Below are 26,808 nucleotides of genomic sequence, written 5' to 3'. Positions count from 1 at the left end.
TGGTCAAGCCATGAAACTTGTCTCCACATAAACGTTCTGGAGTTAAGGGCCATTTACAACGGCCTACTGCAGGCGGAACATCTTCTTCGCAATTTACCTGTGCTGATCCAATCGGACAATGTGACAGCAGTAGCCAGGGTGGAACAAAAAGCAGAGCGGCAATGGCAGAAGTCACAAAGGTTCTCCGCTGGGCAGAGAAGCACACTCATTCCAGGAGTGAATAACTGGGAAGCAGACTTCCTCAGCAGACACGATCTCCTCCATCCAGGAGAATGGAGCCTCCATCAAAAGGTCTTCACAGAAGTGACAAGCCTTTGGGGAATTCCTCACATAGACATGATGGCGTCTCGCCTCAACAAAAAGTTTCAGAGATATTGTTCCAGGTACAGGGACCCTCAAGCAATAGCAGTGGATGCACTGGTGACACCATGGGTGTTTCCGTCGGTGTATGTGTTCCCTCCACTTTATCTCATTCCAAAAGTTCTAAAGATCATAAGAAGAACAAAGATTCAAGCAATCCTCATTGTCCCAGATTGGCCAAGGAGGACTTGGTATCCAGATCTTCAGGAATTACTCATAGGAGATCCCTGGCCTCTTCCTCTACGCGAGGACCTGTTACAGCAGGGGCTGTGCGTATACCAAGACTTACCGTGGCTACGTTTGACGGCATGGCGGTTGAACGCCAGATCCTAGCACGAAAGGATATTCCCAGTGAAGTCATTCCCACACTTCTTCAGGCCATGAAAGGAGTAACGTCTAAACATTATCACCGCATTTGGAGGAAGTATTTGTCTTGGTGTGAATCCAAGAAGGCTCCTGCGGAACAGTTTCAGCTAGGACGTTTTCTCCATTTTCTATAAGCAGGTGTGGAGGCGGGCCTAAAGTTGGGCTCAATTAAGGTTCAGATTTCAGCCTTATCGGTTTACTTTCAAAAACAATTAGCCTCCCTTCCAGAAGTTCAGACCTTCGTGAAAGGCGTGTTGCACATCCAACCTCCATTTGTGCCTCCAGTGGCACCATGGGATCTTAACATGGTGTTGCAGTCCCTTCAATCGCATTGGTTTGAACCTTTACAGACGGTGGAGTTGAAGTTTCTCACTTGGAAAGTGGTCATCCTATTGGCTTTGGCGTCCGCAAGGCGGGTGTCTGAGTTAGCGGCCCTGTCTCACAAGAGTCCTTATTTAATCTTTCATGAAGATGAAGATATTGAGGACTCGGCAACAGTTTCTGCCGAAGGTGGTTTCATCTTTCCACATGAACCAACCTATTGTGGTGCCAGTGACTATTGCATCTTTCGTTGAGTCAAAATCTTTGGATGTGGTCAGAGCTCTGAAAATCTATGTCGCCAGAACGGCTCGGGTTAGGAAAACCGAAGCTCTGTTTGTCCTGTATGCTCCCAACAAAATTGGGTGTCCTGCTTCCAAACAGACCATTGCACGCTGGATCTGGAACACGATTCAGCATGCTCATTCCACGGCCGGATTACCATTACCGGAATCGGTGAAGGCCCATTCTACTAGAAAGGTGGGCTCTTCCTGGGCGGCTGCCCGAGGGGTCTCGGCATTGCAACTTTGCCGAGCTGCTACTTGGTCGGGTTCGAACACTTTTGCGAAGTTTTACAAGTTTGATACCCTGGCCGATGACGACCTAAAGTTTGGTCGATCGGTGCTGCAGAGTCATCCGCACTCTCCCGCCTGTTCTAGAGCTTTGGTATAACCCCATGGTTCTTTTGGTGTCCCCAGCTTCCTCTAGGACGTATGAGAAAATAGGATTTTAATACCTACTGGTAAATCCTTTTCTCTTAGTCCATAGAGGATGCTGGGAGCCCGTCCCAGTGCGTACTGTATCTGCAGTTATTAGTTCTGGTTAGCCTGTTGCTGAAATTGGTTCATGCTGTTGGCTTGGGTTCTGTAGAATGCCACGTTGTGCAGCGTGCTTGCGGTGTGTGCTGGTATGAATATCACCTTAGTTTAATCCTTTCCTCGAAATTTGTCTGTCTCCCTGGGCACAGTTCCTATAACTGGAGGAGGGGCATAGAGGGACGAGCCAGTGCACACCCCTTTTCAAAGTCTTAAAGTGCCCATGTCTCCTGCGGATCCCGTCTATACCCCATGGTTCTTTTGGTGTCCCCAGCATCCTCTACGGACTAAGAGAAAAGGATTTACCGGTAGGTATTAAAATCCTATTATCGTGAAGTGTGTCGCCCAGTGTGTACGGTGCTTAAGTTTGCTGTGTAAATCGAGATCTAGGTCCCATCAGGTGGAGCGCACTATGGGGCTAATTCAGACCTGATCGTAGCCGTGCAAAAATACGATCAGCCACCCTGACATGCGGGGGGACGCCCAGCACAGGACTAGTCCGCCCCGTATGTCTAGCCCTCCCACCGCTGCACAGGTACAAAAGCATCGCATGGCGGTGATGCTTTTGTACCTGAAGACTAGCTCCCGACCAGCGCAGCTCCTGCGCGCTGGCAGGGAGCTACCAGTCGCTCTCCGGGTCACAGCGGCTGCGTGTGACGTCACGCTGCCACCGCGTCCCGCCCACCGCAAGTTCCGAGCACGCCTGCGATGACCGGACCGCGTCCCTAAAACAGCGGCCCAAAGCCTCCGGCCCGCCCCCTCCCACCCAGCGAACGCTTCTGCCTGTCATAAGTTAGGAGCTGAGTATCCTAATGATCCATACATGTGAGTCTATTAAGATTTATTAAAAGGACTATATAATCTACATTGTCCTGTATTGGACACTTATAATTATTGAGACTGCGTGATGTTATTGTAACATTAGATATACATTGCAATTAATGTTACAAGAAATGCTCTATACTATTACAGGTTGAGTATCCCATATCCAAATATTCCGAAATACGGAATATTCCTAAATACGGACTTTTTTGAGTGAGAGTGAGATAGTGAAACCTTTGTTTTTTGATGGCTCAATGTACACAAACTTTGTTTAATACACAAAGTTATTAAAAATATTGTATTAAATGACATTCAGGCTGTGTGTATAAGGTGTATATGGAACATAAATGAATTGTGTGAATGTACACACACTTTGTTTAATGCACAAAGTTATAAAAAATATTGTCTAAAATTACCTTCAGGCTGTGTGTATAAGGTGTATATGTAACATAAATGCATTCTGTGCTTAGACTTAGGTCCCATCACCATGATATCTCATTGTGGTATGCAATTATTCCAAAATACGGAAAAATCACTTATCCAAAATATCTCTGGTCCCAAGCATTTTGGATAAGGGATACACAACCTGTATTGTGTACACCAATTGTGACTAATTAGCTCCCGGGAGTACTATTTGTATTTTTATATTTGATTTTTAATAAAACATATTTTGTATTTTATTGTCAAAGATTACCTCCGTTTGGGAGGTTAGACACACCCCCAGCTGCAGTGGCTGCGTCAGGAATCAGACTTTCCAAAGTTTTTTTCTCTGTGCAGGTATTAGCGCCGCAGGGTTACATTTCCTTTATAGAGGCGATCACTGGGCAGAGATGCCGATCGCATCTCTGGCATGCACCGGCGCCTGCGCAGTTCAGACCTGATCGCCCGCTGTGTGAAAACGCACAGCAGCGATCAGGTCTGAATTGGGCCCCATGTACCTCATTTAGGCCCCACTATAAGAGTACATTAGTGTGTAAGAGATGACCTCTGTATTTATTAAGAGTTTTCTCCACTTCTCTGTGTGTTTTATGCTGCTTTCACATCGTAAATGCCGGATCCTACCCGGTAAGAGAAAAGTGTACTTACCGGGTGGGATCCGGCATTTGCGCTCCGTTGCTGGCTTTCCGACCCGGCAATATACCGGGTCGGTTGCCATAGCAGCGGAGGGCGCAGCAGGGGCGGGGGTGGAGGTGGCGCCGGGAGATGAGCTCATCTCCTGCGCCGCCTCTGCCTATACTGTGAATGGGAGCCGTGTCGCATCGGAACAGCTCCCATTCACACTGCGCCTGACCCGGTAATCAACCCGGTAATAACCCTTCTTTTTTACCGGGTTGAATTACCGGGTCAGACGACCCGCTAATTCACCAAAGGACCTTTCACATCGCACACGGACCCGTTTCGACACGGCAATATGCCGTGTCGATACCGGGTTTTTAGTGCGATGTGAAAGGGGTATTAGAAAGTGAGAGAGAAATTTTATTGCGGCTATATTTATTGTAAACTGGAAGTGTATGAGAGAGGCTTCTTCAGTGGAAAGGTCACTTGCTGGGACTACAGCACTAAAGGCTGCCCATGTCTGTTCTATTGACTAAAAGTTCCTGGTATAATATCTCATTATTGTTCATTCTACTGAGGAATTTCCATTGCCGCCACAGAACTAGTCATGCCTTCAAGCTGACCTATTAATCCTTTTTTAATCTTTTATTTTTTTTTGTGCTGCCAGTGCTCATAAAGATACTTGATTAATAGAAAGAGATACAGCAGCTTCCTTTGAATGGTGCAGTGTACTTTCTTATATCGTTTCCCATTGCAGATAAGGATTAGCTCACCATTACAGAGACACAAAATGCTATGGGGTATATGCAATCCCGGGCGAATCGCGCCTTTTTTTCGTCCGTTTAAAAATTCGCCTGCACTCGACAGCCGCAGCCCTGCCGCCGGGACCATGAATTCACCATATGCAATGCAAAACGGATTCGACACACCCCTTGGCGGCTAACCGCCCAATCGGCGAGTAGTGGGCGTCCCGAATTCGACTTCCCGCCGAAAGCAGCCCTTTATTAGGGCTTGTTTGCTGCGTGCTCTGCAGCCATTTTGTGAACCTGCAGAGAGGTGTGAGGAGGTGCAGAGCTAGCAAATTGGTTGTTTGCTGTGGTATCGTTTGGACACCCCAGCAGGCTTTATTCCAGGACAGACAGGAGGATACCTGTTACCCCGGAGGAGAGCCATTTTAGGAGCTTTTACAACTTTTGTAGGTAAGTACCACATGTGGGTCTGGTGTTGCATGTATGTGTTTGTGTAGTGGGGGTTGCCATGAGGTGTTTGGGTATGTGTATAGCTCCTGCTTGTTTTGCTGCATTTTTTTGTGGATTTTTGTGTTTTGGGGTAGTTTTTCACGTTTTTTTTTTCTTTTTCTTAAAATGACTTTTTGGGTCTTGCGTTTGCATTGGTGTACCTCCAGCATGTGCAGGATTGATTTTTGGCTAGTTTGGGCTGATTTTAGTGTGTGTCTGTAGCAATGCGGTCGACATGTGGTGGTGTTTGTTTGTCAAACATGTTTTTTCCCTCCTATTTTAGCACTGGTGTACCTCCAGAGTGTGTAGGGATGCTTTTTGGCTAGTTTGGGGTGATTTGGAGCAAGTTTGGTCGGCCATGCGGCCGACATGTGGTGTCGGTTGTTTGCCAAACATGTTTTTTCCCTCCTATTTTAGCACTGGTGTACCTCCAGAGTGTGCAGGGATGCTTTTTGGCTAGTGTGTCAGCCATTTTGTGTGTGTCAGCCATTTTGTGTGTCAGCCATGGTTGATTTCCAGTATGTGCAGGGATGCTTGTACAGGGTTTTTTTTTACAAATTTTATTTTTGTTTTTTTTTGTTTTGTGCTTTGGTCCTGCTTGAGAACTGGGGTCCCAGCAGCATGACATGTGATTGCATTTAATTATGTAATGTGTTAAATTTGTAAATATATATATATATATTTTTTTTTTTTTTTTTGTTCTTTTTAAAACAGAGATGTCCAGGGACAAGCGGACCCAATCCCCCCCTTCCCCCACCCACTCGGATCTATCCCTGCATAGCAACGAGGAGTGGGAGCCGACCCAGGAGGAGGATACGACCGACCAGGCATGCAGTGACCAGCCGCGGTCGTCAAGGGCCCATGAGAAGTCTAAGAAAAAGCCTAGTAGAAAGGTACTGACAACACCTGCAGACACAAATAGCATCCAACTTGACCCACCCTAGTTTGCGCACTGCCATGCACACCTACAGGTATATGTGCGCAATGCCAGGGATACTGACACTCACAGGTACATACCGATCTTATTAAATGCATGTTTTTTTTTTCAATCCCTAAAGGCAAGAAGCCAGCCAGAGGAGCAGTCGGAGGAGGAAGCCTCTGGTGAAGATGCAGGACCGAAAAAGCCGCGTGGACCCAGATACACTGAGGCGGAAAACTGTGCCCTAGTGGATGGCGTCGACAGGTCCTACGACGTTCTGTATGGACAAAGGGCACAGACCACAGCAGCTAAGACAAAGCGAAACATCTGGGATACCATCGCGAGCCAAGTCACTGCAGTATCTGGAAACCGCCGGAGCACCAGAAACTGCATGAAGCGGTACAGTGATTGCCGCAGACAGACCAAGAAGAAGATGGGGATTCAGCGCCGACATGAGACAGCTACGGGAGGTGGCCCGGCTCTCAATGTGAAGTGGCTACCCTGCGAGAACGTTATTAGAAGGCGCATGAACCCTGCCATGGTCGAAGGAGTTCGCGGAGGTGTGGACTCCAGCCGTCCTGCTGGCTTTCCCCAGGAGGAAGAACCGCCCAGAAGAGGAAGACGGCGGGAGACAAGCAGTCCAAAAGGAGGCCTGATGGTAAGAATACATTCAGATGAGCTGTACGAACGAAAAAATTGTTTTGTATTTGCTAATGTAATTTTTTTTTTTCAGACAGGCCTGCCCAGAGGACATCACCTGCGCGCAGGACATCGCCGGCGCGCGGACCGTCACCTGCGCAGCAAGCATCAGGAGCGCGCAGATCTTCACCTGTGCGCCACAGATCGTCATTGCGCAGTTTGTCACCTGTGCACCAGACGAAGTCGGCGCGCAGACTATCACCTGTGCGCCAGACATCAGCGCACAGAACTTCACCTGTGCGCCAGACACAGTCGGCGACCACACCACAAGATGGGCGCCAAACTACAGCTCCTGCGCGCAGGCCATCACCAGATCGTCGTCTCTCCAGGAGCTCTGGGACTGTGACTGAAGAGCCTCAAGACACAACCCTTGTGGACCCATCACCCGATCTGTTTGAGTCTACAGGGTTAACAGACGAGACTTTTCTTGTGTTTGAGGACAGCCGTGCAGACGTTTCCAGCCAGACTCTTGAAAAGTCTTCAGAAACGAGGACAAGTGAAGCTCCTGGAGCAGCGGCACCACAGGATGGAGAAGGTTTGTATTTAATTCTTGGGGGTGTGGGGGGGGGGGGGTGCAGCAGTTTTGTATAGTTTATTAACTTAAAAAAAAATTATTTTGCAAACAGTGGTGCCACAGACCAGCAGCGGACTAGCTTCGGGGATTGGTTCCTACTACAGGCCGGATCTCCTCCTACAGGAGTCGTCAGAGGATGACGAGGTGGAAGTGCAGCAGGCTGCAGTTGCTACATCCCTGTGTGAGTAAATAGAATTGTGAGACTTCAAACAAATGTATGATGAATGTGTATAATATTTTCTAATTTTCTTTTCAGCTGCCCAAATGCAAGTGGTGGCAGACGTCCAGGAAGGGCAGAATCCCTCAACTGTTCAGAGGGTTCACACCCTGGCATCGGAGATTACTTCCCGCCAGGATACGTACACAAATGTCGTTGGAGGCAGACTAAACAACATTGAGAGGACAATGGAGAAGATGTCAAACAGTCTGCTTGAAATGCAGAAGGCTCTTGCCGACAGCATGGCCACATTGCTACAGGTCAGAATGGAAGATCATAGGGAGACTATGGACGTCCTTCATATTCTGACCGAATCCATGAGCCGGCTCGTGGAGAACACATCATGCCTGGCACACAGCAATACCAACATGTCGGAGAGCCATCGACAATCCTCATCCAGCCAACAGCTCATCGCAACAACACTGCAGATGATCTATGATAAGCTCCCAGAACCAGCTCATCAACACGCTGGTGATCCACCATTTCCGCCGTCTCAAGCCACAAGGACGCCTCGTACCCTTCCTCAACTACCATCCCAGTACAGACAGTCACAGATGTACCAGGGATATACAGGGATGTACCCCACCCACCAGATGCCTCCACCACCGGCCGCAACATCTACAGCCGCATGGGCACAGAGGCCCAGTCAACGCACTACCCAGCCTCCCAGGACATCGACGCCCCACCAGGAGGAATACCAGGATCCGGACAGACTTCCACCATAAGCCCGGTCGTATTGTTTTATTTACTTATATGTTTTTCATGTATCCCTTTCTTCCCCTCCCATTAGTTTTTTTTCTTTCTTACTATTGTTTTATCTGTGTTGGGCTTCCCCACCCGTGACCGGGTACTACCAAGGAGCTTTGTGTAGGCATACATGCGCGGGCATGTATGCGGGCGCGTGTGGTAACGGATGAAAGCTCCTTGTGGCTACATGTATGATGGGCCTAAGAGCTATTCTGATACCACTCTTCTACCCAAAAAATACTTGTTGTAATGGTGTACAATATTCTTTCACTGTTGTGTGAATTTACTATTCACTAGTGTGTGTTTTTGGCTTATTCATAGGATTGGGTGGAAAATTGAAGTGGACGGCACAAGTTCGTGTTGTGCGTACCAAGGTGAGTAGAGCCATGTTTCAATTTATATATTCAAGAAACTTTGGACCGCATGCCTTTGTGGAACCACACAGCCCTACAATGGGTCATGCTGGGCTGTGTGGTTCCACAAATGTTAGCGTGTCAAAGTGCTGACCACTGACACCACTATTTCACTTTGGACCGCATGCCTTTGTGGAACCACACAGCCCAGCAATGTGTCATGCTGGGCTGTGTGGTTCCACAAATGTTAGCGTGTCAAAGTGCTGACCACTGACACCACTATTTCACTTTGGACCGCATGCCTTTGTGGAACCACACAGCCCAGCAATGGGTCATGCTGGGCTGTGTGGTTCCACAAATTTTCTTGGGAAAGAAATGAACATGACTTTAGTGTCTTTACTTAATATACTTTTTTTCTTTTTCCCCACAGATATCTATCTACACAGGAAAAGAATGTAAAGAAGAACAAACTACTTTTTTGTTTTAATTAACTTTCAATTTTTATTTCAAAAATAAAATCCAATTTTTCTTCAATAAATTTTTAAAAAGAGAAGTTTTCTGTGGCTTTTATTAAAAGTATTTGATATGCAGTTGACAAGTAGGTCGCCCATGGAACCTCAGGGGAACTTGCGTCACTACACATCCAAACATTCCCGGACAAGCATTGGTGTATCAGGCAATGATTGGATGTGCAGTTTTGCAAGTGCCGGAGGGCTGCACTTTGGACATGCCGGGGTGATTTTGGACAAAAGGGAGTTTAGGGAAATACATCTCACCTGAGGGGGGTTGTCTGCTACATGGCGGAGGGTCAGGTCCACATCACAAGTAGGTCGCCCATGGTAGACTTGGATAAAAGGGTCCAATATTTGCAGCAACCCAACAACAGGATAAAACAGGGGGTAACAAGTAGTCAACAGGACTAAACTGTAAAAACAGGCCTGGGAGTGCACATCAACAGGACGTAAAACTCTGAAATACATAAATAAAGATTTTTTTTTAGAATATTACAATGTCAGTTTACACGATAATACAAATGTTATAAGTATACTCACAGGCAACAGAAAAAAAGTTTTGGATCACTGTCCGCCGGGAATCATCTCCTTCGTCCATACCCACCGGTACAGCAGAAGAACGGTTCCCGCATCGGAAAGCACTGCGACGAAGAGTCACCGGCAAACGGTTTGCGACACATATGTTGTGTAAAATACAACATGCATTTACCATGCCGCAAACCTTCGCCGGTGAGTACAAAAGAGCACCACCGGAAGTGTCTAAACATCGAAACCGGCTTTTAAGTACACCGAAGGCACGTTCAATTATTTGCCTCGATGCAATGTGTGTCTCTTGGTAACGTTTTTCTGCTCTACCAACAGGATTAGACAATGGGGTCAAGAGCCACGATTTGTTTGGATAACCCGCATCGCCTATAGAAAAGAAATAAAATTTTAGGTAATCTAAAAAAATAATAATAATTTAATAAAATAATAAAAAAAAAAAAACAATTAAAATACATACCTAACAGCAAGCCATTAGGCATGTTTCCTGTTTCGAACTTGTCAAACAGCGATGACTGGCTTAGGATGAAGGAGTCGTGAGACGATCCAGGAAATCCCACAAAAATGTTCAAAAATCTCATGTTGACATCACAGACCGCCTGTACATTCAGGGAATGGAAATGTTTTCGGTTCCGAAAACATTCTTCTGAATTCCGTGGCTGTCTGATCTGCACGTGGGTACAGTCAATCGCGCCCAGCACATTGGGAAATTTGTATTTGGTGAAAAAGCCTAATTTGATCTCACGACATTCGCTGTCCGTCTCTGGAAATGTGATGTACTGGATCGTCAATTTGCGGAAAGCCCTAATGACCTGGGTTATACAGCGCGACAGTGTCGACTGTGAAAAACCGCATGTTTGAGACCGTGTAGGCTTGAATGTGCCTGACGCCAAAAAATGTAACGTACCCAGCAGTTTCTGAAAACCACTGACTGCACGATTGGACCGTGCCCGAGGTACCAGGTTGGCCTCCAACAGAGCGTACAGCGAATATATGTCGCGAGTCGATAAGCGATAATTTTGTATTACCTCGAACTCGCTGAGATCCTCCAGTTCACGCCTAGTGCGATACTGGCGTGGACGTGGAAATGAAACCCGCAATACTGGCTCACCCAATGCAGACATTTGCTGATCTTGATCCTGATGTTCAGCAGCACTCTCTTCCTCCATGCTTGCAGCCAGCATGAACATCACAATCTGGTCAGAGAAAGGCTCCATTATTGTAGTCAGTACAAAAATAGGAATGTGTTTTAAAACGCAGGAATTTTCCTAAAAAAACGATTCCACAACAGAGCTGACTGTAATAGCTCCTTCTCCCTGAAGTCTCACACCGGGAGTGAGGAGATAGGAGGTGCTTTGCAGAAGTGTATCCTGGGTAAAACTGTGGAATCATGGGTACATTTCCCTCAGGAGATTGAAGAAAAAAATATTCTTTTAAAAAATCAATTAAATAACACTTGTGAGTCAAAAAAATACAAACCAAGTAGATAATCCCTTCAAATATAAATAGATATGCTATTACCAAAAAAAAAGTTTTAATTTTTTTTTATTAGTTTCACCCACCAAAGTGTGGCGGACTGAAAATGGCGAATTTGCTGTCTAAAAGCACTGTTGTCGAATTTCCAAACTTGAATTGAATATACTTTTGTCGAATTGCAGCATTTGTACCATTGCAAAAAAGTCGAATTTGACAAAAGTCGAATTTCCAAAAGTCGAATTTTGAATGACCGTTTTTTGACGTAAAGTACTGCATTGCATTGTCGATTTTTTTTTTTTTTTTGGAGGCGAAAAAGTTCCGGAATTCGACAATTTCGGAAATTCGACAGCAATTGCATATACCCCTATATATCCTTTATAGCACACTGGTGCTTCTGTGAAGTACCGTGAGTGGTTCACCTAATAACTCATTAGTACAGACCTGGGCATATTTGCCAATCGTTAGTAACAGAGCCAAAAATTATGCACACAGAATTTTTAGCAATAGGTCTATGTACATTGCAGGGTGCAGGCATTCTTCCTGGCAAGCAAATTCCATCAGTTCATATCCCTAAAATGAGAATACTTTAGTTTGTCTCTGTATATTTATTACACACCAGTCTATCCCCTAAAAACATCCAGCACTCCCCAATGTGCTATTATTGGGAAATGACAGTAACTAGTAATCGTTTTAATGTGGAAATATCCTTTTGGTACCTGGTGTATTGTATTGTTTATCAATACTCCACCTACAGCTTGTATGTGTCTGATATGTATCAGTGCTTTCTTGTCCGACATCCAAAAAATGTCATATATGTACTATACAGCAGCACAACACCAGGGGAGCCCTACAGGCTCAGATGTGAAATTAGAATTTATAAGCTATAGGCACTATGGAGGAACAAACACGTTAGCATACCATACTCTACCATCTTCTTACACTACCGCCAATTGTACTTGTGACTGGGTGGGTTTACTCTGCAACCAGTTATACCTGTGACCAGGTGGGCTTACTCTGCCGCCAGTTATACCTATGACAAGGTGGGCTTACTCTGCCGCTAGTTATACCTGTGACCAGGTGGGCTTACTCTGCCGCCAGTTATACCTGTGACAGGATGGGCTTACTCTGCCGCCAGTTATACCTGTGACAGGATGGGTTTACTCTGCCGCCAGTTATACCTGTGACAGGATGGGTTTACTCTGCCGCCAGTTATACCTGTGGGCTTACTCTGCTGCCAGTTATACCTGTGATCAGGTGGGCTTGCTCTGCCGCCAGTTATACCTGTGACCAGGTGGGCTTGCTTTGCCGCCAGTTATACCTGTGGGCTTGCTCTGCCGCCAGTTATACCTGTGACAGGATGGGTTTACTCTGCCGCTAGTTATACCTGTGGGCTTACTCTGCCGCCAGTTATACCTGTGACCAGGTGGGCTTGCTCTGCTGCCAGTTATACCTGTGACCATGTGGGCTTGCTTTGCCGCCAGTTATACCTGTGGGCTTGCTCTGCCGCCAGTTATACCTGTGACAGGATGGGTTTACTCTGCTGCTAGTTATACCTGTGACCAGGTGGGCTTACTCTGCCGCCAGTTATACCTGTGACCAGATGGGCTTACTCTGCCACCAGTTATACCTGTGACAGGATGGGCTTACTCTGCCGCCAGTTATACCTGTGACCAGATGGGCTTGCTCTGCCGCCAGTTATACCTGTGGGCTTGCTCTGCCGCCAGTTATACCTGTGACCAGATGGGCTTACTCTGCCGCCAGTTATACCTGGGACAGGATGGGTTTACTCTGCTGCCAGTTATACCTGTGACCAGGTGGGCTTGCACTGCCGCCAGTTATACCTGTGGGCTTGCTCTGCCGCCAGTTATACCTGTGACCAGATGGGCTTACTCTGCCGCCAGTTATACCTGTGACCAGATGGGCTTACTCTGCCGCCAGTTATACCTGTGACCAGATGGGCTTACTCTGCCGCCAGTTATACCTGTGACCAGGTGGGCTTACTCTGCCGCCAGTTATACCTGTGACAGGATTGGTTTACTCTGCCTTCAGTTATACCTGTGACAGGGTGGGCTTACTCTGCCGCCAGTTATACCTGTGGGCTTACTCTGCCGCCAGTTATACCTGTGACAGGATGGGTTAACTCTGCCGCCAGTTATACCTGTGACCAGGTGGGCTTGCTCTGCCGCCAGTTATACCTGTGACCAGATGGGCTTACTCTGCCTTCAGTTATACCTGTGACAGGGTGGGCTTACTCTGACGCTAGTTATACCTGTGACCAGATGGGCTTACTCTGCCGCCAGTTATACCTGTGGGCTTACTCTGCCGCCAGTTATACCTGTGACAGGATGGGTTAACTCTGCCGCCAGTTATACCTGTGACCAGGTGGGCTTATTCTGCCGCTAGTTATACCTATGACCAGGTGGGCTTATTCTGCCGCTAGTTATACCTGTGACCAGATGGGCTCACTCTGCCACCAGTTATACCTGTGGGCTTACTCTGCCGCCAGTTATACCTGTGACAGGATGGGTTTACTCTGCTGCCAGTTATACCAGTGACAGGGTGGGCTTACTCTGCCGCCAGTTATACCTGTGACTGGGTGGGCTTACTCTGCCGCCAGTTATACCTGTGACCAGGTGGGCTTGCTCTGCCGCCAGTTATACCTGTGACCAGGTGGGCTTACTCTGCCGCCAGTTATACCTGTGGGCTTACTCTGCCGCCAGTTATACCTGTGACCAGGTGGGCTTACTCTGCCGCCAGTTATACCTGTGACCAGGTGGGCTTACTCTGCCGCCAGTTATACCTGTGACAGGATGGGTTTACTCTGCTGCTAGTTATACCTGTGGGCTTACTCTGCCGCCAGTTATACCTGTGACCAGGTGGGCTTGCTCTGCCGCCAGTTATACCTGTGGGCTTACTCTGCCGCCAGTTATACCTGTGACAGGATGGGTTTACTCTGCTGCCAGTTATACCTGTGGGCTTACTCTGCCGCCAGTTATACCTGTGACAGGATGGGTTTACTCTGCCGCTAGTTATACCTGTGGGTTTACTCTGCCGCCAGTTATACCTGTGACCAGGTGGGCTTGCTCTGCCGCCAGTTATACCTGTGGGCTTACTCTGCCGCCAGTTATACCTGTGACAGGATGGGTTTACTCTGCTGCCAGTTATACCTGTGGGCTTACTCTGCCGCCAGTTATACCAGTGACAGGATGGGTTTACTCTGCTGCCAGTTATACCAGTGACAGGATGGGTTTACTCTGCTGCCAGTTATACCAGTGACAGGGTGGGCTCACTCTGCCACCAGTTATACCTGTGGGCTTACTCTGCCGCCAGTTATACCTGTGACCAGATGGGCTCACTCTGCCACCAGTTATACCTGTGGGCTTACTCTGCCGCCAGTTATACCAGTGACAGGGTGGGCTCACTCTGCCACCAGTTATACCTGTGGGCTTACTCTGCCGCCAGTTATACCTGTGACCAGATGGGCTCACTCTGCCACCAGTTATACCTGTGGGCTTACTCTGCAGCCAGTTATACCTGTGACAGGATGGGTTTACTCTGCCGCCAGTTATACCAGTGACAGGATGGGCATTCGCTGTCTGATGAAAACCGTTTTACCAATTTGTTTTGGTTTCCCTCTTAACTTCGTAACCTTTAATTGTTACCTGGCCACAAGATGCCCACCGACTGTGAGTTGCAGCTTCCTCCAGCAGGCTCCTCTACCAGCACTCCTGCTGTAGGGCCAAATAAGCACTTCAACCTATCTAGATTTGTCTGGATCAATGGGGAAAGACTTCATACTCTTTCTCAGTTCATTACTTCCTCTACTCTTTGAACACTGCAATATTACATATTAATGAGTAGCATCAGCAAATTACTGTAGGTTCAGATAACAATAGTATATTCCATATAGTAATTTGTTATTCCCAAATAACTATATGGTTGATCATTGAGACTAATCCACTACTACTCCTAACACATACAGGAAACACACTGGTGAGCACTCAATCAATGGAATGCAATCATCAATGTAATTCTTTTAGCATGCGATATCCTGGGTCACAGCATTACACAAACATGCCTCAGGAATGTTAATACACACTGCACTTATAATACAAATATGAGTCGTACAATGTGATATTTCTTCATATTTCCATGTGGGGTAGTGTGCTACCAGTCATAACTGTTATAAAGATGTAATACACCCAACAGTTGCACATTGTTGTGGCTGCACATAGCAGGATGACATTGGAACGGTACCAGGGGCACTTTTTTTGGTTTGTTGTCATAGTGAGTTGCATTTGTCCAGCCCTGAATTGGCAGCACAAAGTTTTCTGTTTTAACGGTCTTCATGGTCGGCTTAATTTACTAGTTTGTATTGAAATCTTTCTTGTGTATTCATCTGAAGATAGCCGGCATACCATTGTTTAAAGTCTGTCCCTGTACATTACATGTTTGCTAGTCTGGTCACTCCCTGGAGCCTGCATTACAATCAGCAGATGTGACCCGTTGCCTGTGAGAGTCTTAATAGTTTAATTGGTGATGGTCTATTTTTCACTGTCTCTTTCTATACCTAAACATAGAGGTTTAAAGCGATATTTTTAGTGCATAATTATACAGCGTTTTCTTGCATCACTTGAAGTATATAATTGTACTTTGCCGAACCTGAAATAGACAGTTGTGGTTACTGTGCATGTCTTACTTATGTTGTACTTCTTTTTTTTCTTTTTTTTTTTTCTTTTTATAACTACGGGGAACATTTTTGTGTAACCGCATGACAAATTGGATATTTTTGGTTATGTTCACAGGATAGGAATTCGTTTTTGAGTGTCCAAAAGGTATTGTTACTAGGTTATTATGTTTTCATCCTTGTAATGGTAAAAGGCTGAAAAGGAAATACAAATTGAATGTTTTTTTTAAAGTCTACATGCACTTATTAGGATACTTGGGAGAATCGGAGCTAATATAGCGAGACAGAGTATACTCATATATGCTTTTGATTATGTGGCTTGGTTTCCTTTGCGTGCAGCAGCGGCGCCCATCAGCGCTAAACAATGACGTCTCCTCTGCTACTCCAGCTCCGTGTTCTCAGTAGTGCGGTCTAGCGCATTTCAGGCATCAGTGCCCTTTGTCAGTGGTCCTTGATAAAGGGCATTAATGTCCGAAACGCGTTGGGGAGAGAGCGCACTGCTGAGAACATGGAGTAGCAGAGGTGATGTCATCACTTAGCGCCGATGGGCGTCTCATCTGCACACAGAGGGAACCAAGCTGGAGAGTACCACAGCCTTTGAGATGAACAAAAGGTAGGGAATGGTAGTGAAAGTTAACTCATCCGCTGCCATTCTCAATGGTATGTAAGATCCGGACTATTCATCGGAACCCAGTATACTCCTACAAGAGTACTCCACCACGTTTTCACTCAAAAGAGATGTTACCATTTACTACTTTTTTATTCTTTCACATGTATGGGCGTCTACACATATTTTAAGACACAAGCGCTCCATTATCATTTATGATTAGCAGCTCCGATAAAATTATAAGCAATAATCTATAACATTCATTTCATGTAGTGTATGACTAACATTTTGCAAAGGAACAGGTTAGGTTTGGGTGGGCTAAACTTAGTGACAAATGGACTTTATTCACTATTTAAATCACACCCAAACCTATCCTGTCCCTGGACCATTTATAGTGATCCAGGTAAATGTAAAACGCGTTCCTATTTAACACAATTGATGTGTCTTTCCAAATGGAGTGTCTTTCCACTTAAGGTTATGCGCCTGACCAAAAGTGGGAGCAGGCGCTGTCTATAGAATTTTGTCCCTAAACATACCTGAAGAGGAACGTGTATTCCTCTAATGTAGTGAACTGGAAAAATTGTTGATTCTTAAATACAGTATTCATGAATTGCTTAAAAATGAAAGCTCTTATAGCATGTGATCCCAAAATAAAACTTTGGAGATTTAAGAACAGTATGAACTATTTTTTATATTGTTTTAAAAAAATGTAAAGATTGACTTTGACAAAATCTAAATTTTGTTTTTGACATATTTTTTTTTTAATTTCCAATTTTTATTGAAACATACTGTTTCAAAACCATGGAACATAGCATAAGATTTGGGGGTTTCTTTACACCAGGCATGTCCAAACTGCGGCCCTCCAGCTGTTGTGAAACTACACATCCCAGCATGCCTTGACACAGTTTTGCTGTCAGAGAATGCTAAAGCTGTGTCAGGGCATGCTGGGATGTGTAGTTTCACAACAGCTGGAGGGCCGCAGTTTGGACATGCCTGCTTTACACCCATGGCCGCTTTTATTATACCAATTTTCATCACAATCTAAAACAGCTATACCCCTTTCACATCGCATAAATAACCCGGTATCGACACGGCATATTGCCGTGTCGAAACGGGTCAGTGTGCGATGTGAAAGCGCCTTTGCCGAATTAGCGGGTCGCCTGACCCGGTAATTCAACCCGGTTAAAAAGAAGTGTTATTACCGGGTTGAATACCGGGTCAGGTGCAGTGTGAATGGGAGCCGTTTCGATGCGACATGGCTCCCATTCACAGCCTAGGGAGAGGCGGCGCAGGGGATGAGCTCATCTCCCAGCTCCGCCCCTGCTGCTGCTGCACCCCCCGCTGCTATGGCAACCGACCCGGTACATTGCCGGGTCGGAAAGCCAGCAGAGGAGAGCAAATGCCGGATCCCACCCGGTAAGGACACGTTTCTCTTACCGGGTAGGATCCGGCATTTGCGATCTGAAAGCAGCATTAGTCTGAAACCTGTGTTGAGTTGGTGTGGAATAACCCTGTAACTTTGTTGACATTACATTGGTAAATTTTGTTTCCTATCCCTGTAACAAATGACAACGATACATTTCGAAATAAGAATAAGGATACTTTCTCTTCGAGACAAAAACTAAAACCAGCATAAGATGTAGATGTTTAAGAGAAAACCAAATGTACGATGTTCTGGAATATACCTTTTAATTATTGCGATTTGAGTATTTTTCTAATTTTATTTTAAAATCTGTTTGATCTGCATAGATAGAACCCTTAACGCACACAGCAAAAAAAAAAAAAAAAAATATAGTAGTGAAATATGTTTGACCTAATTATCCTTAATTTTATTTGTCAGGGAGCATTACTAATAGTGTGCAAGGCCCTTTGTGCTTTCTGCATTGAATAGAATAGGGTCAAAGAATGCAATTAGCAGTCTGCTTGTGTTATTTGAAGATCATGCTTATTGCCATTGTACAAGAAAAACAGACCTTTGTCTGAATTAACAATAAAACTATGCTTCATAAATACGTTCCTTAGCTGTCGTGTGTCAGAGTTCCAAAAACAGACCCTTTAATACAGAGCGGTCATTCCAATTATCCTGTGAGACATGTGTGGGTCAGTGCAGCAACAGCCACACTTTGGCAGATTGAACTCGCTCAAAACTGCTTGTAGCCTTGTAGGACTGTGAGCAGTGTTGTGCAAATGCATGCAAAAATCAAGTCACATGGGTTGCGAGATGCAGTGCAGTCGTTGGCATTGAAACACCATGGCAACTCGCACCTTTTGCATTTTAATTGGGTTTACCTTATAGTTTGAATAATTGTTCCCTATACTAATAGAGGATAAAGCTGGAGCTGTTCAGCAATATCGCACAGTATGTTCCCTTCCCTCCTAGGCCGCCGGGCATAGTGTGCATACACTGAGCGATACCGCAAACCATATAACTCAGTGACGTCACCCCTCACCTGCCTGTACATGCAGTTTTTGAGCTTCATGCACAGATTACGGAGGGGTCTTTTAACAACCCCCGGGAATGCGCATCGGCTGTCGTTTGCAGCATACACACTGTGCGATATTTTAGTCAATATCGCTCATAAGGGGGAAAATGAGCAATATTGACCAAAATATCACACAGTGTGTATGCATCTTTACTCAGCTTTATTTTCACCTGCAGTTTAGATTTCAGTTTGAACATATCCCCACCCAAATCTAACACTCTGCCCCACCTGCATGGTTTTGCCCAGTTGCTTGCTTTTCTGCTTTACTTACGAACAGAAATCAGACTCTCTTGCATGACCTCAATAACAAATTCAGGGTTCATACCATAGTTTTCATTGTCTCAGAATAGGGTCTTATACAGTATTGTTACCAGCTGCTCACTCTGGTAACTTTGGGTCATCATTACATGTAATTGTAGGTGGCATTTTTGTAAAACCACACAGTGGGCTGTTGGATGCAGGGGCAGTTATCAGATGCAGTGGAGCAATTGTTTTTGTTTTGCACATGCGTACAAAATCTGTTTGAACAGCAGCAGAGTTGTGGTTGAGGTGTATGCTGGGATGTGTAGTTTCACAACAGCTGGAGGGCTGCAGTTTGGACATGCCTGCTTTACACCCATGGCCGCTTAGGGGAAATGCACGGTCTCAGAAATGGCTTAAAAATGTATTAGGTGTTCCTGATTAGTGTCAGGGAGATGGCTTAGCAGACACATTGAGATAGTCTATCTTATGGATATGTTATGAATGTTGCAAGCATGTTGCTGTTAGTGTTTGTGTGCGCAGACACAATTGTTCACATTGGAGGCCAGGGCCCTCATTCCGAGTTGATCGCTCGCTAGATGCTTTTAGCAGCAGTGCAAATGCTATGCCGCCACCCTCTGGGAGTGTATCTTAGCTTAGCAGAAGTGCGAACGAAAGGATCGCAGCGCTGCTACAAAAAAAGATTGTGTAGTTTCAGAGTAGCTCGAGACTTACTCCTAGCTTTCGATCACTTCAGACTGTTTAGTTCCTGTTTTGATGTCACGAACACGCCCTGCGTTCGGCCAGCCACGCCTACGTTTTCCCAGCCACACCTGCGTTTTTATCTGGCACGCCTGCGTTTTTACACACACTCCCTGAAAACGGTCAGTTACCACCCAGAAACACCCACTTCCTGTCAATCACTGCGGCCAGCAGTGCGACTGAAAAGCGTCGCTCGACTTGTGTGAAACTGCATTGGCTTTTGTGAAAGTACATCGCGCGTGCGCAGTGCGCACCATATGCATGCGCAGAAGTGCCGATTTTTTGCCTGATCGCTGCGCTGTGAACAACGGCAGCTAGCGATCAACTCGGAATGAAGGCCCATATTCAGGCAGAGTACCATTACCTGCCATAGCCAGGTGCAAGTTTCGATGGTGTGACCGATAGTGCTTCTGAAGATACACCAATTGATAATTGAGCGTCTGATGCATGCAGCCGCATGGCTATGGAAAGACTTGCAGCAGTATTTGCATAAAGTTTCAAAAGCAATACCTGCAAAAGATGCACACACGGTATCTGCAGACTCCGAATCAGGCCCAGTGGGTGAATTGGAGTCTGAAAGTGCAGGGTTCACTGCTTGATATCTTTTGAAAATTTTTAGAATTCTGCAACATGGCAGGCAGTAAATTGATTCCAGTGTAGTTGGTATCTAATAGGCAGTTATACTAGCAATTTACTGTCCGTGTTCTTAGACAATTATCTGAAAGATAATATATTTATATCCATCTTACAGTTAGAAGGGAAAAAAAACAAAAAACAAACCAAGTTGTTAATAAATATTGTTTATGTACATTGGTAATGTGGTGCATGACAACAGATGGTATACAACTTCATTATCTCACTTATTTTGGGTCTATTATGCCAACAAGATTTGGGTAGTTCTTCCATGGTCAGGTTGAATGGAGATTTGACTGTTTGGCACTTTGAGAGAGCAGCTGCATAATTGGTGCTCACTCTGGGGCCTGATAGTGTGGTAGGAAGAAGACTGCATACACAGACTGACTATAGCCCTCTTCCAACTACATTTTCAAACATAAATCTTAATTTTCTGGTACCATATTTTATAGTATCTAAAGAATTTTCCCAATAGCAATGTGGCAACATATGTAGGCATCTATATTTAACTCCTTTATTCCGCTTACCCACTCTTCCTAAAGCCCGATACACCGTAAAGATCTGCTTATACCCCTTTTCCACTAGCTAAATTTACCCGTGTTTTTGCACGGGGGCGCGCATCGACACAGGTTTTTAGTAAGTGGAAACTGCTCAACACGGGTTGAGTGACCTGGGAATCCTACCCGGATAGCTACCTGGGTAGAACACGATAATGACCCGGGTAAGTGTGCAGTGGAAATGGTCATTACCCGTGTTTTCAGACCCGAGTAACGCTCTGAGACGCTGATCGGTGCTACTGGGGCACAGGAAGATGATGTCATCCCTGGGAGACACACTGGGCACATGCAGGCACCGCAGCAGCTTGCAAACAAACGCGGATGCAAGTCGCTGTGCACATCTATTGCAACAGCTTGCAAACAACACTACGCTGATAAGACAGTAAAAAGTAAATTTTTAATGACATCAGTAGGGTTTTACAGAGCTTACCCGGGTTAAGTGGAAACAGATCCGATCCGGGAATAACCCGTGACGAAGTGCAGTGTAAACGGCGGGACCGACACGGGTTGTACCCGGGTTAAACATCCCGGATCGTACCCGGTACTCAAGTGGCAAAGGGGTATAAGTATGATCTAGACATTGTGGCAATTACAGAGTCATGGTACAATGAAAATCATGACTGGGACATAGCTATACCGGGATATACTTTATTTAGGAAGGACAGAATTGGAAAAATCGGAGGAGGGGTAGCAATGTATGTAAAAAATACCATAAATACTACATTAATACAAAGTATTGAAGAAAAAACTGAGGCCCTTTGGGTGACCATAGAAACTGGGGAAAAGTTGATTATTCGTATTGGCATGATATACAGGCCACCAGGTCAGGAAGAGGAACTCGACAAGAACCTATTGCAGGACATAACTAAAATGGCATTAAAAGGAGAGGTAATAATCATGGGAGACTTTAATCTTCCTGATGTAAACTGGGAGGAGTCTGTTGCTAGTTCCACTAGAAGTAGGAACATTTTAAATTCCCTTCAGGGAGCATCCCTCCACCAATTGGTGAGGGAGCCCACTCGGAAACACGCAATATTAGACTTAATACTTACAAATGGAGACAGATTATCGGACGTAAAAGTGGGTGAAAACCTGGGATCCAGTGATCATCGAGCAGTATGGTTCAGCATTAAGACGGAGATTGACTCGTCCCATACAAAAACAAAGGTGTTGGATTTTAGGAAGGCTGATTTTGTAGGGATGGGAAAATGTGTAAGCAATTCTTTGGCAGAGTGGAGGAACTTGGAAGCAGTGCAGGAGAGGTGGGAAACATTAAAATGTGCAATATTGAAGGCAACAGACCTTTGTATCAAAACTGTTAGGAAAAACACAAGGAAAAGGAAGCCAGTGTGGTTTGCAAAAGAAGTAGCAAATATTGTGAGAGCAAAAAAGATGGCTTTTAGGAAATATAAGCAGACACAAAATAATGAAGACAAAGAGATATATCTTGTTAGACAGAAGGAGACTAAGAAGGTAATCAGATGTGCAAAGGCACAAGCTGAGGAGAAAATGGCCCAGTCAGTGGGTAAAGGAGGCAAAACTTTTTTTAGGTATATAAGCGAAAGGAGAAAAACAAAAGGCGGAATTATAAAACAAAAGACGGACACTGGGAGTTTTGTTGAAGGAGACAATTTAATAGCAGATCATCTTAATGATTATTTTTGCTCAGTATTTACTACTGAAAGAGAGGGGAAGGGGCCACAGTTAAGTTGCAGAGATATTCAGGAAAATGAAACAAGTACATTTACAGAGGAGAAGGTCCTAAAAGCACTCTCAAAGCTGAAAGTGGACAAATCTATGGGGTCAGATGGGATACATCCAAGGATACTAAAAGAACTTAGAGGTGCTGGTAGCACCATTGACAGGATTATTCAACCAGTCATTAGCTACAGGAGTAATTCCAGAGGACTGGAAAAGAGCAAACGTAGTCCCACTGCACAAAAGTGGAAGCAAGGAAGAGGCAAACAACTACAGACCAGTGAGTCTTACATCAGTAGTAGGGAAATTGATGGAAATTCTCTTAAAAGAAAGTTGTAGATTATCTCAAATCCGGCAATTTACAGGATCCCAAACAGCATGGATTCACTAGGGGGAGATCATGTCAAACAAATCTTATTGACTTTTTTGATTGTGTGACTAAAGTGATGGATAAAGGTGGAGCCATGGATATAGCTTATCTAGACTTTAGTAAGGCTTTTGACACTGTTCCACATCGCAGACTGTTAAATAAACTTGAAAGTTTGGGATTGGATATTAGGATTATTGAATGGATAAGATCTTGGTTGGAGGATAGAAAACAGAGAGTTGTGGTAAATGGAGTGCATTCACAGGAGGGAAATGTTACCAGGGGAGTACCCCAGGGATCTGTACTTGGACCAGTGCTTTTTAATATCTTTATTGGTGACATTGCAAATGGCATTAAAGGGAAAGCATGCCTTTTTGCAGATGACACAATGGTATGCAACAGGGTAGACACACCAGGTGGGGTAAAACAAATGATTGAGGATCTAGGTAGACTAAAGGAATGGTCAAGAGTTTGGCAATTACAGTTTAATGCCAAAAAATGCAAAATCATGCACTTGGGTCTCAAAAATCCTAAAGCTAAATATAGTAATAATGGCACTATACTGGAAACTACTGAGGAGGAAAGGGATCTAGGAGTCACTCTTTCAGATGACTTAAAGGCAGGTAAGCAATGTAACAAGGCAATGAGGAAGGCTAGTCAGATGCTTGGCTGCATTGGGAGAGGAATCAGCAGCAGAAAGAAAGAAAAGTAATAATGCCACTGTATAGGTCATTGGTACGGCCTCATCTAAAATACTGTATTCAGTTCTGGAGGCCATATCTTCAAAAGGATATTAATACATTAGAAACTGTACAAAGGAGGGCAACTAAAATGGTGCATGGCCTACATCACAAAACATAACCAGAAAGACTAAGAAATCTCAATATGTATAGTTTGGAGCAGAGAAGGGAAAGGGGGGACATGATAGAAACTTTCAAATATATCAAGGGTTTTAACAAAGTCCAGGAGGGAAACATTCTCCAAATGAAGAGAAGCAATAGGACACGAGGACATGCACTGAGGCTGGAGGGGGGGAGGTTCAGGGGAAATTTGCGGAAAAATTATTTCACAGAAAGGGTAGTGGACAAGTGGAATAGCCTCCCATCAGAGGTGGTAGAGGCTAAGACAGTAGAGCAATTTAAATATGCATGGGATAGACATAAGGATATCCTTACAAAGAAATAAGGATCAAATAAGGTTAGAGATAAAAAATAATGTAAAAAAAAAAAAAAAAGGGGCAGACTAGATGGGCCAAGTGGTTCTTATCTGCCGACAAATTCTATGTTTCTAAAGCTTCTCTATGCAAACCATTATTATTATTATCCTTTATTTATATGGCGCCACAAGGGTTCCGCAGCGCACAATTACAGAGTACATAAACAAATAATCAAACAGGAAAACAGCAACTTACAGTTGATGACAGTATAGGACAAGTACAGGGTAAATAAATAGTTACATCAGCAGTTGACACTGGAATAAGTATCAGGTGGCATAAGACTGATGGATTTGGTGCAGTTGAAGATTATTAAAGTAAGAAAGGATAAGCACATGAGGGAAGAGGGCCCTGCTCATGAGAGCTTACATTCTAAAGGGGAGGGGTAGACAGACAGGGGTGACGCAGATGGGGTACATAGAGAGCGTAGAACAGAGGGTTAGGATGAGATTTGGCTGGGTTTGGTGAAGAAGTGGGTCTTGAGAGCCCATTTGAAGTTTTGTGGAGAGTCTGAGGGGGAGAGGTAGGGAATTCCAGAGAAGTGGTGCAGCACGTGAAAAATCTTGGAGGTAGGAGTGGGAGGAAGTAATCCATAGGCAGGAGAGTCGTCGTGCATTAGCAGAGCGAAGAGGATGGGTGGGAGTGTAAAGGGAGATAAGGTCAGAGATGTAGATGGGAGAGGAGTGGGTGAGGGCTTTGTAAGCGAATGTGAGAAGCTTGAAAGGGAAGGGGAGCCAGTGAAAGTCTAGTAAGAGAGGAGAGGTGGACGTAGTACGTTTGGTGAGGAAGATGAGCCGGGCAGCAGCATTGAGGATAGATTGGAGTGGAGAGAGGTATTTGTCAGGAATGCCAGTCAGGAGCAGATTACAGTAGTCCAGTCTGGAGATGACCAGTGAGTGGATAAGAGTCTTAGTAGCATCCTGGGTCAGAAAGAGTCTGATCCTAGAAATATTTTTTAGATGAAAATGGTAGGTTTGTGAGAGGTGCTGAATGTGTGGTTTAAAGGAGAGGGAGGAGTCAAGGATTACTCCAAGACAGCTCACTTGGGGACTAGAGGAGATAGTAGTGCCATCAATAGATAATGAGATTGTAGGAGGTGAGGTTATGCGGGAGGGAGGGAAGATGATCAGCTCGGTCTTAGACATGTTAAGTTTAAGAAAGCGCTGGGACATCCAGGAAGAGGTAGCAGAGAGACAGTTGGAGATACGAGTGAGGAGTGCAGGTGAGAGGTCTGGAGAGGAAAGATTTGGGTGTCATCAGCATAGAGATGATATTGGAAACCAAAAGAACTAATGAGCTTACCTAGTGAGGACGTATAGAGAGAGAAGAGAAGAGGACCAAGGACAGAAACTTGGGGTACCCCTACAGTTAGTGGAAGTGAGGGGGAGGTGGAGTCATGAGAGGAGACAGAGATAGAACGGTCAGAAAGGTAGGAGGACAGCCAAGAGAGGGCAGTGTCTTGCAGACCAATGGAGTGAAGAATTTTCAGCAGGAGAGGATGGTCCACAGTGTCAAAAGCAGCAGAGAGATCAAGTAGAATAAGTATAGAGTAGTGACCCTTAGATTTAGCAGCATAGAGGTCATTGCATACTTTTGTAAGGGCAGTTTCAGTGGAGTGGAGAGGATGGAAGCCAGAGTGGAATGGGTCAAGCAGTGAGTGTGAGGAAAGAAAGGAAGTAAGTCGGTTGTAGACAATACGCTCAAGGAGTTTGGAGGCAAAAGGGAGGAGAGAGATGGGTCGGTAGTTGGAGAGAGTGTTTGGATCAAGGGTAGGTTTTTTAAGAATAGGAGAGATGAGTGCATGCTTGAAGGCAGAGGGGACAGTGCCTGATGAGAGGGATAGATTGAGAAGGTGGGTAAGATGGGAACAAACAGAAGGAGAGAGGTAGCGGAGGAGGCGGGAGGGGATTGGGTCAAGTGGTGAGGGGGCAGGAACGAATGAGGGCCATGACTTCCTCTCCAGATGCATGGGAGAAAGATGTCAGAGTAGGTGCAAGGGATGGGGAGGGTTGGTAAGGGATGGGAGAAGGCTGGTTACTGATGGTCTGGTGTGATGTGATGTCCTGACGTATGTAGTCAATTTTGGATGTGAAGTAAGTGGCAAAGTCAAGAGCAGAAAGTGAGGAAGGGAAACGAGGTGGAGGTGGGCAGAGGAGTGAGTTGAGAGTGGCAAAGAGGCGCCGGGGGTTGGAAGACTGGGAGGAGATGAGGTTCTTGAAGTATTACTGTTTAGCAAGAGAAAGGGCAGCACTGAAGGATGAGAGCATAAGTTTGAAATGGAGGAAGTCTGCCTTAGAGCGTGATTTCCTCCGTGTCGCTCAGCAGTACGTGAGCATTTTTGCAGATATCTGGTGCATTTGGTGTGCCAGGGTTGAGGTGTTAATTTGCGAGGGTGAATAGTGGTTGGTGGAGCAACAGAGTCAAGAGCAGAAGTAAGGGATGCATTGTATGTGGAAGTGGCTTGTTCAGGGCATGAGAGAGAGAGAGAATAGGAGAGAGAAGTGAGTCAAACAGGGAGGAAAGGAATGTGGTGCCAGTAGCTTCAA

The 26,808-nt window shown here is 45.3% G+C and overlaps 2 protein-coding genes across 3 annotated transcripts in view; both read left to right on the top strand.

Moving 5' to 3' along the window:
- XXYLT1 (xyloside xylosyltransferase 1) overlaps positions 1-26,808 on the top strand; it is a 620,340-nt gene that overhangs the window by 141,529 nt on the left and 452,003 nt on the right. The gene's annotated exons all lie outside the window — the stretch shown is intronic.
- Positions 7,224-8,955, top strand: LOC134911396 (uncharacterized). Its single transcript, XM_063919626.1, has 3 exons — positions 7,224-7,348; positions 7,424-8,505; positions 8,915-8,955. Exon 2 carries the CDS (start codon positions 7,432-7,434, stop codon positions 8,107-8,109), a length of 678 nt encoding a protein of 225 aa, XP_063775696.1. The 5' UTR covers positions 7,224-7,348; positions 7,424-7,431; the 3' UTR covers positions 8,110-8,505; positions 8,915-8,955.

Source organism: Pseudophryne corroboree, chromosome 4 (assembly GCF_028390025.1).
Source record: "Pseudophryne corroboree isolate aPseCor3 chromosome 4, aPseCor3.hap2, whole genome shotgun sequence".
NCBI lineage: Eukaryota > Metazoa > Chordata > Amphibia > Anura > Myobatrachidae > Pseudophryne > Pseudophryne corroboree.
This window is presented reverse-complemented; position numbering and strand designations above follow the sequence as displayed.

Coding starts and splice junctions, on each gene's coding strand:
- LOC134911396 (XM_063919626.1), top strand. CDS start 7,432: ATGCAAGTGGTGGCAGACGTCCAGGAAGGGCAGAATCCCTCAACTGTT.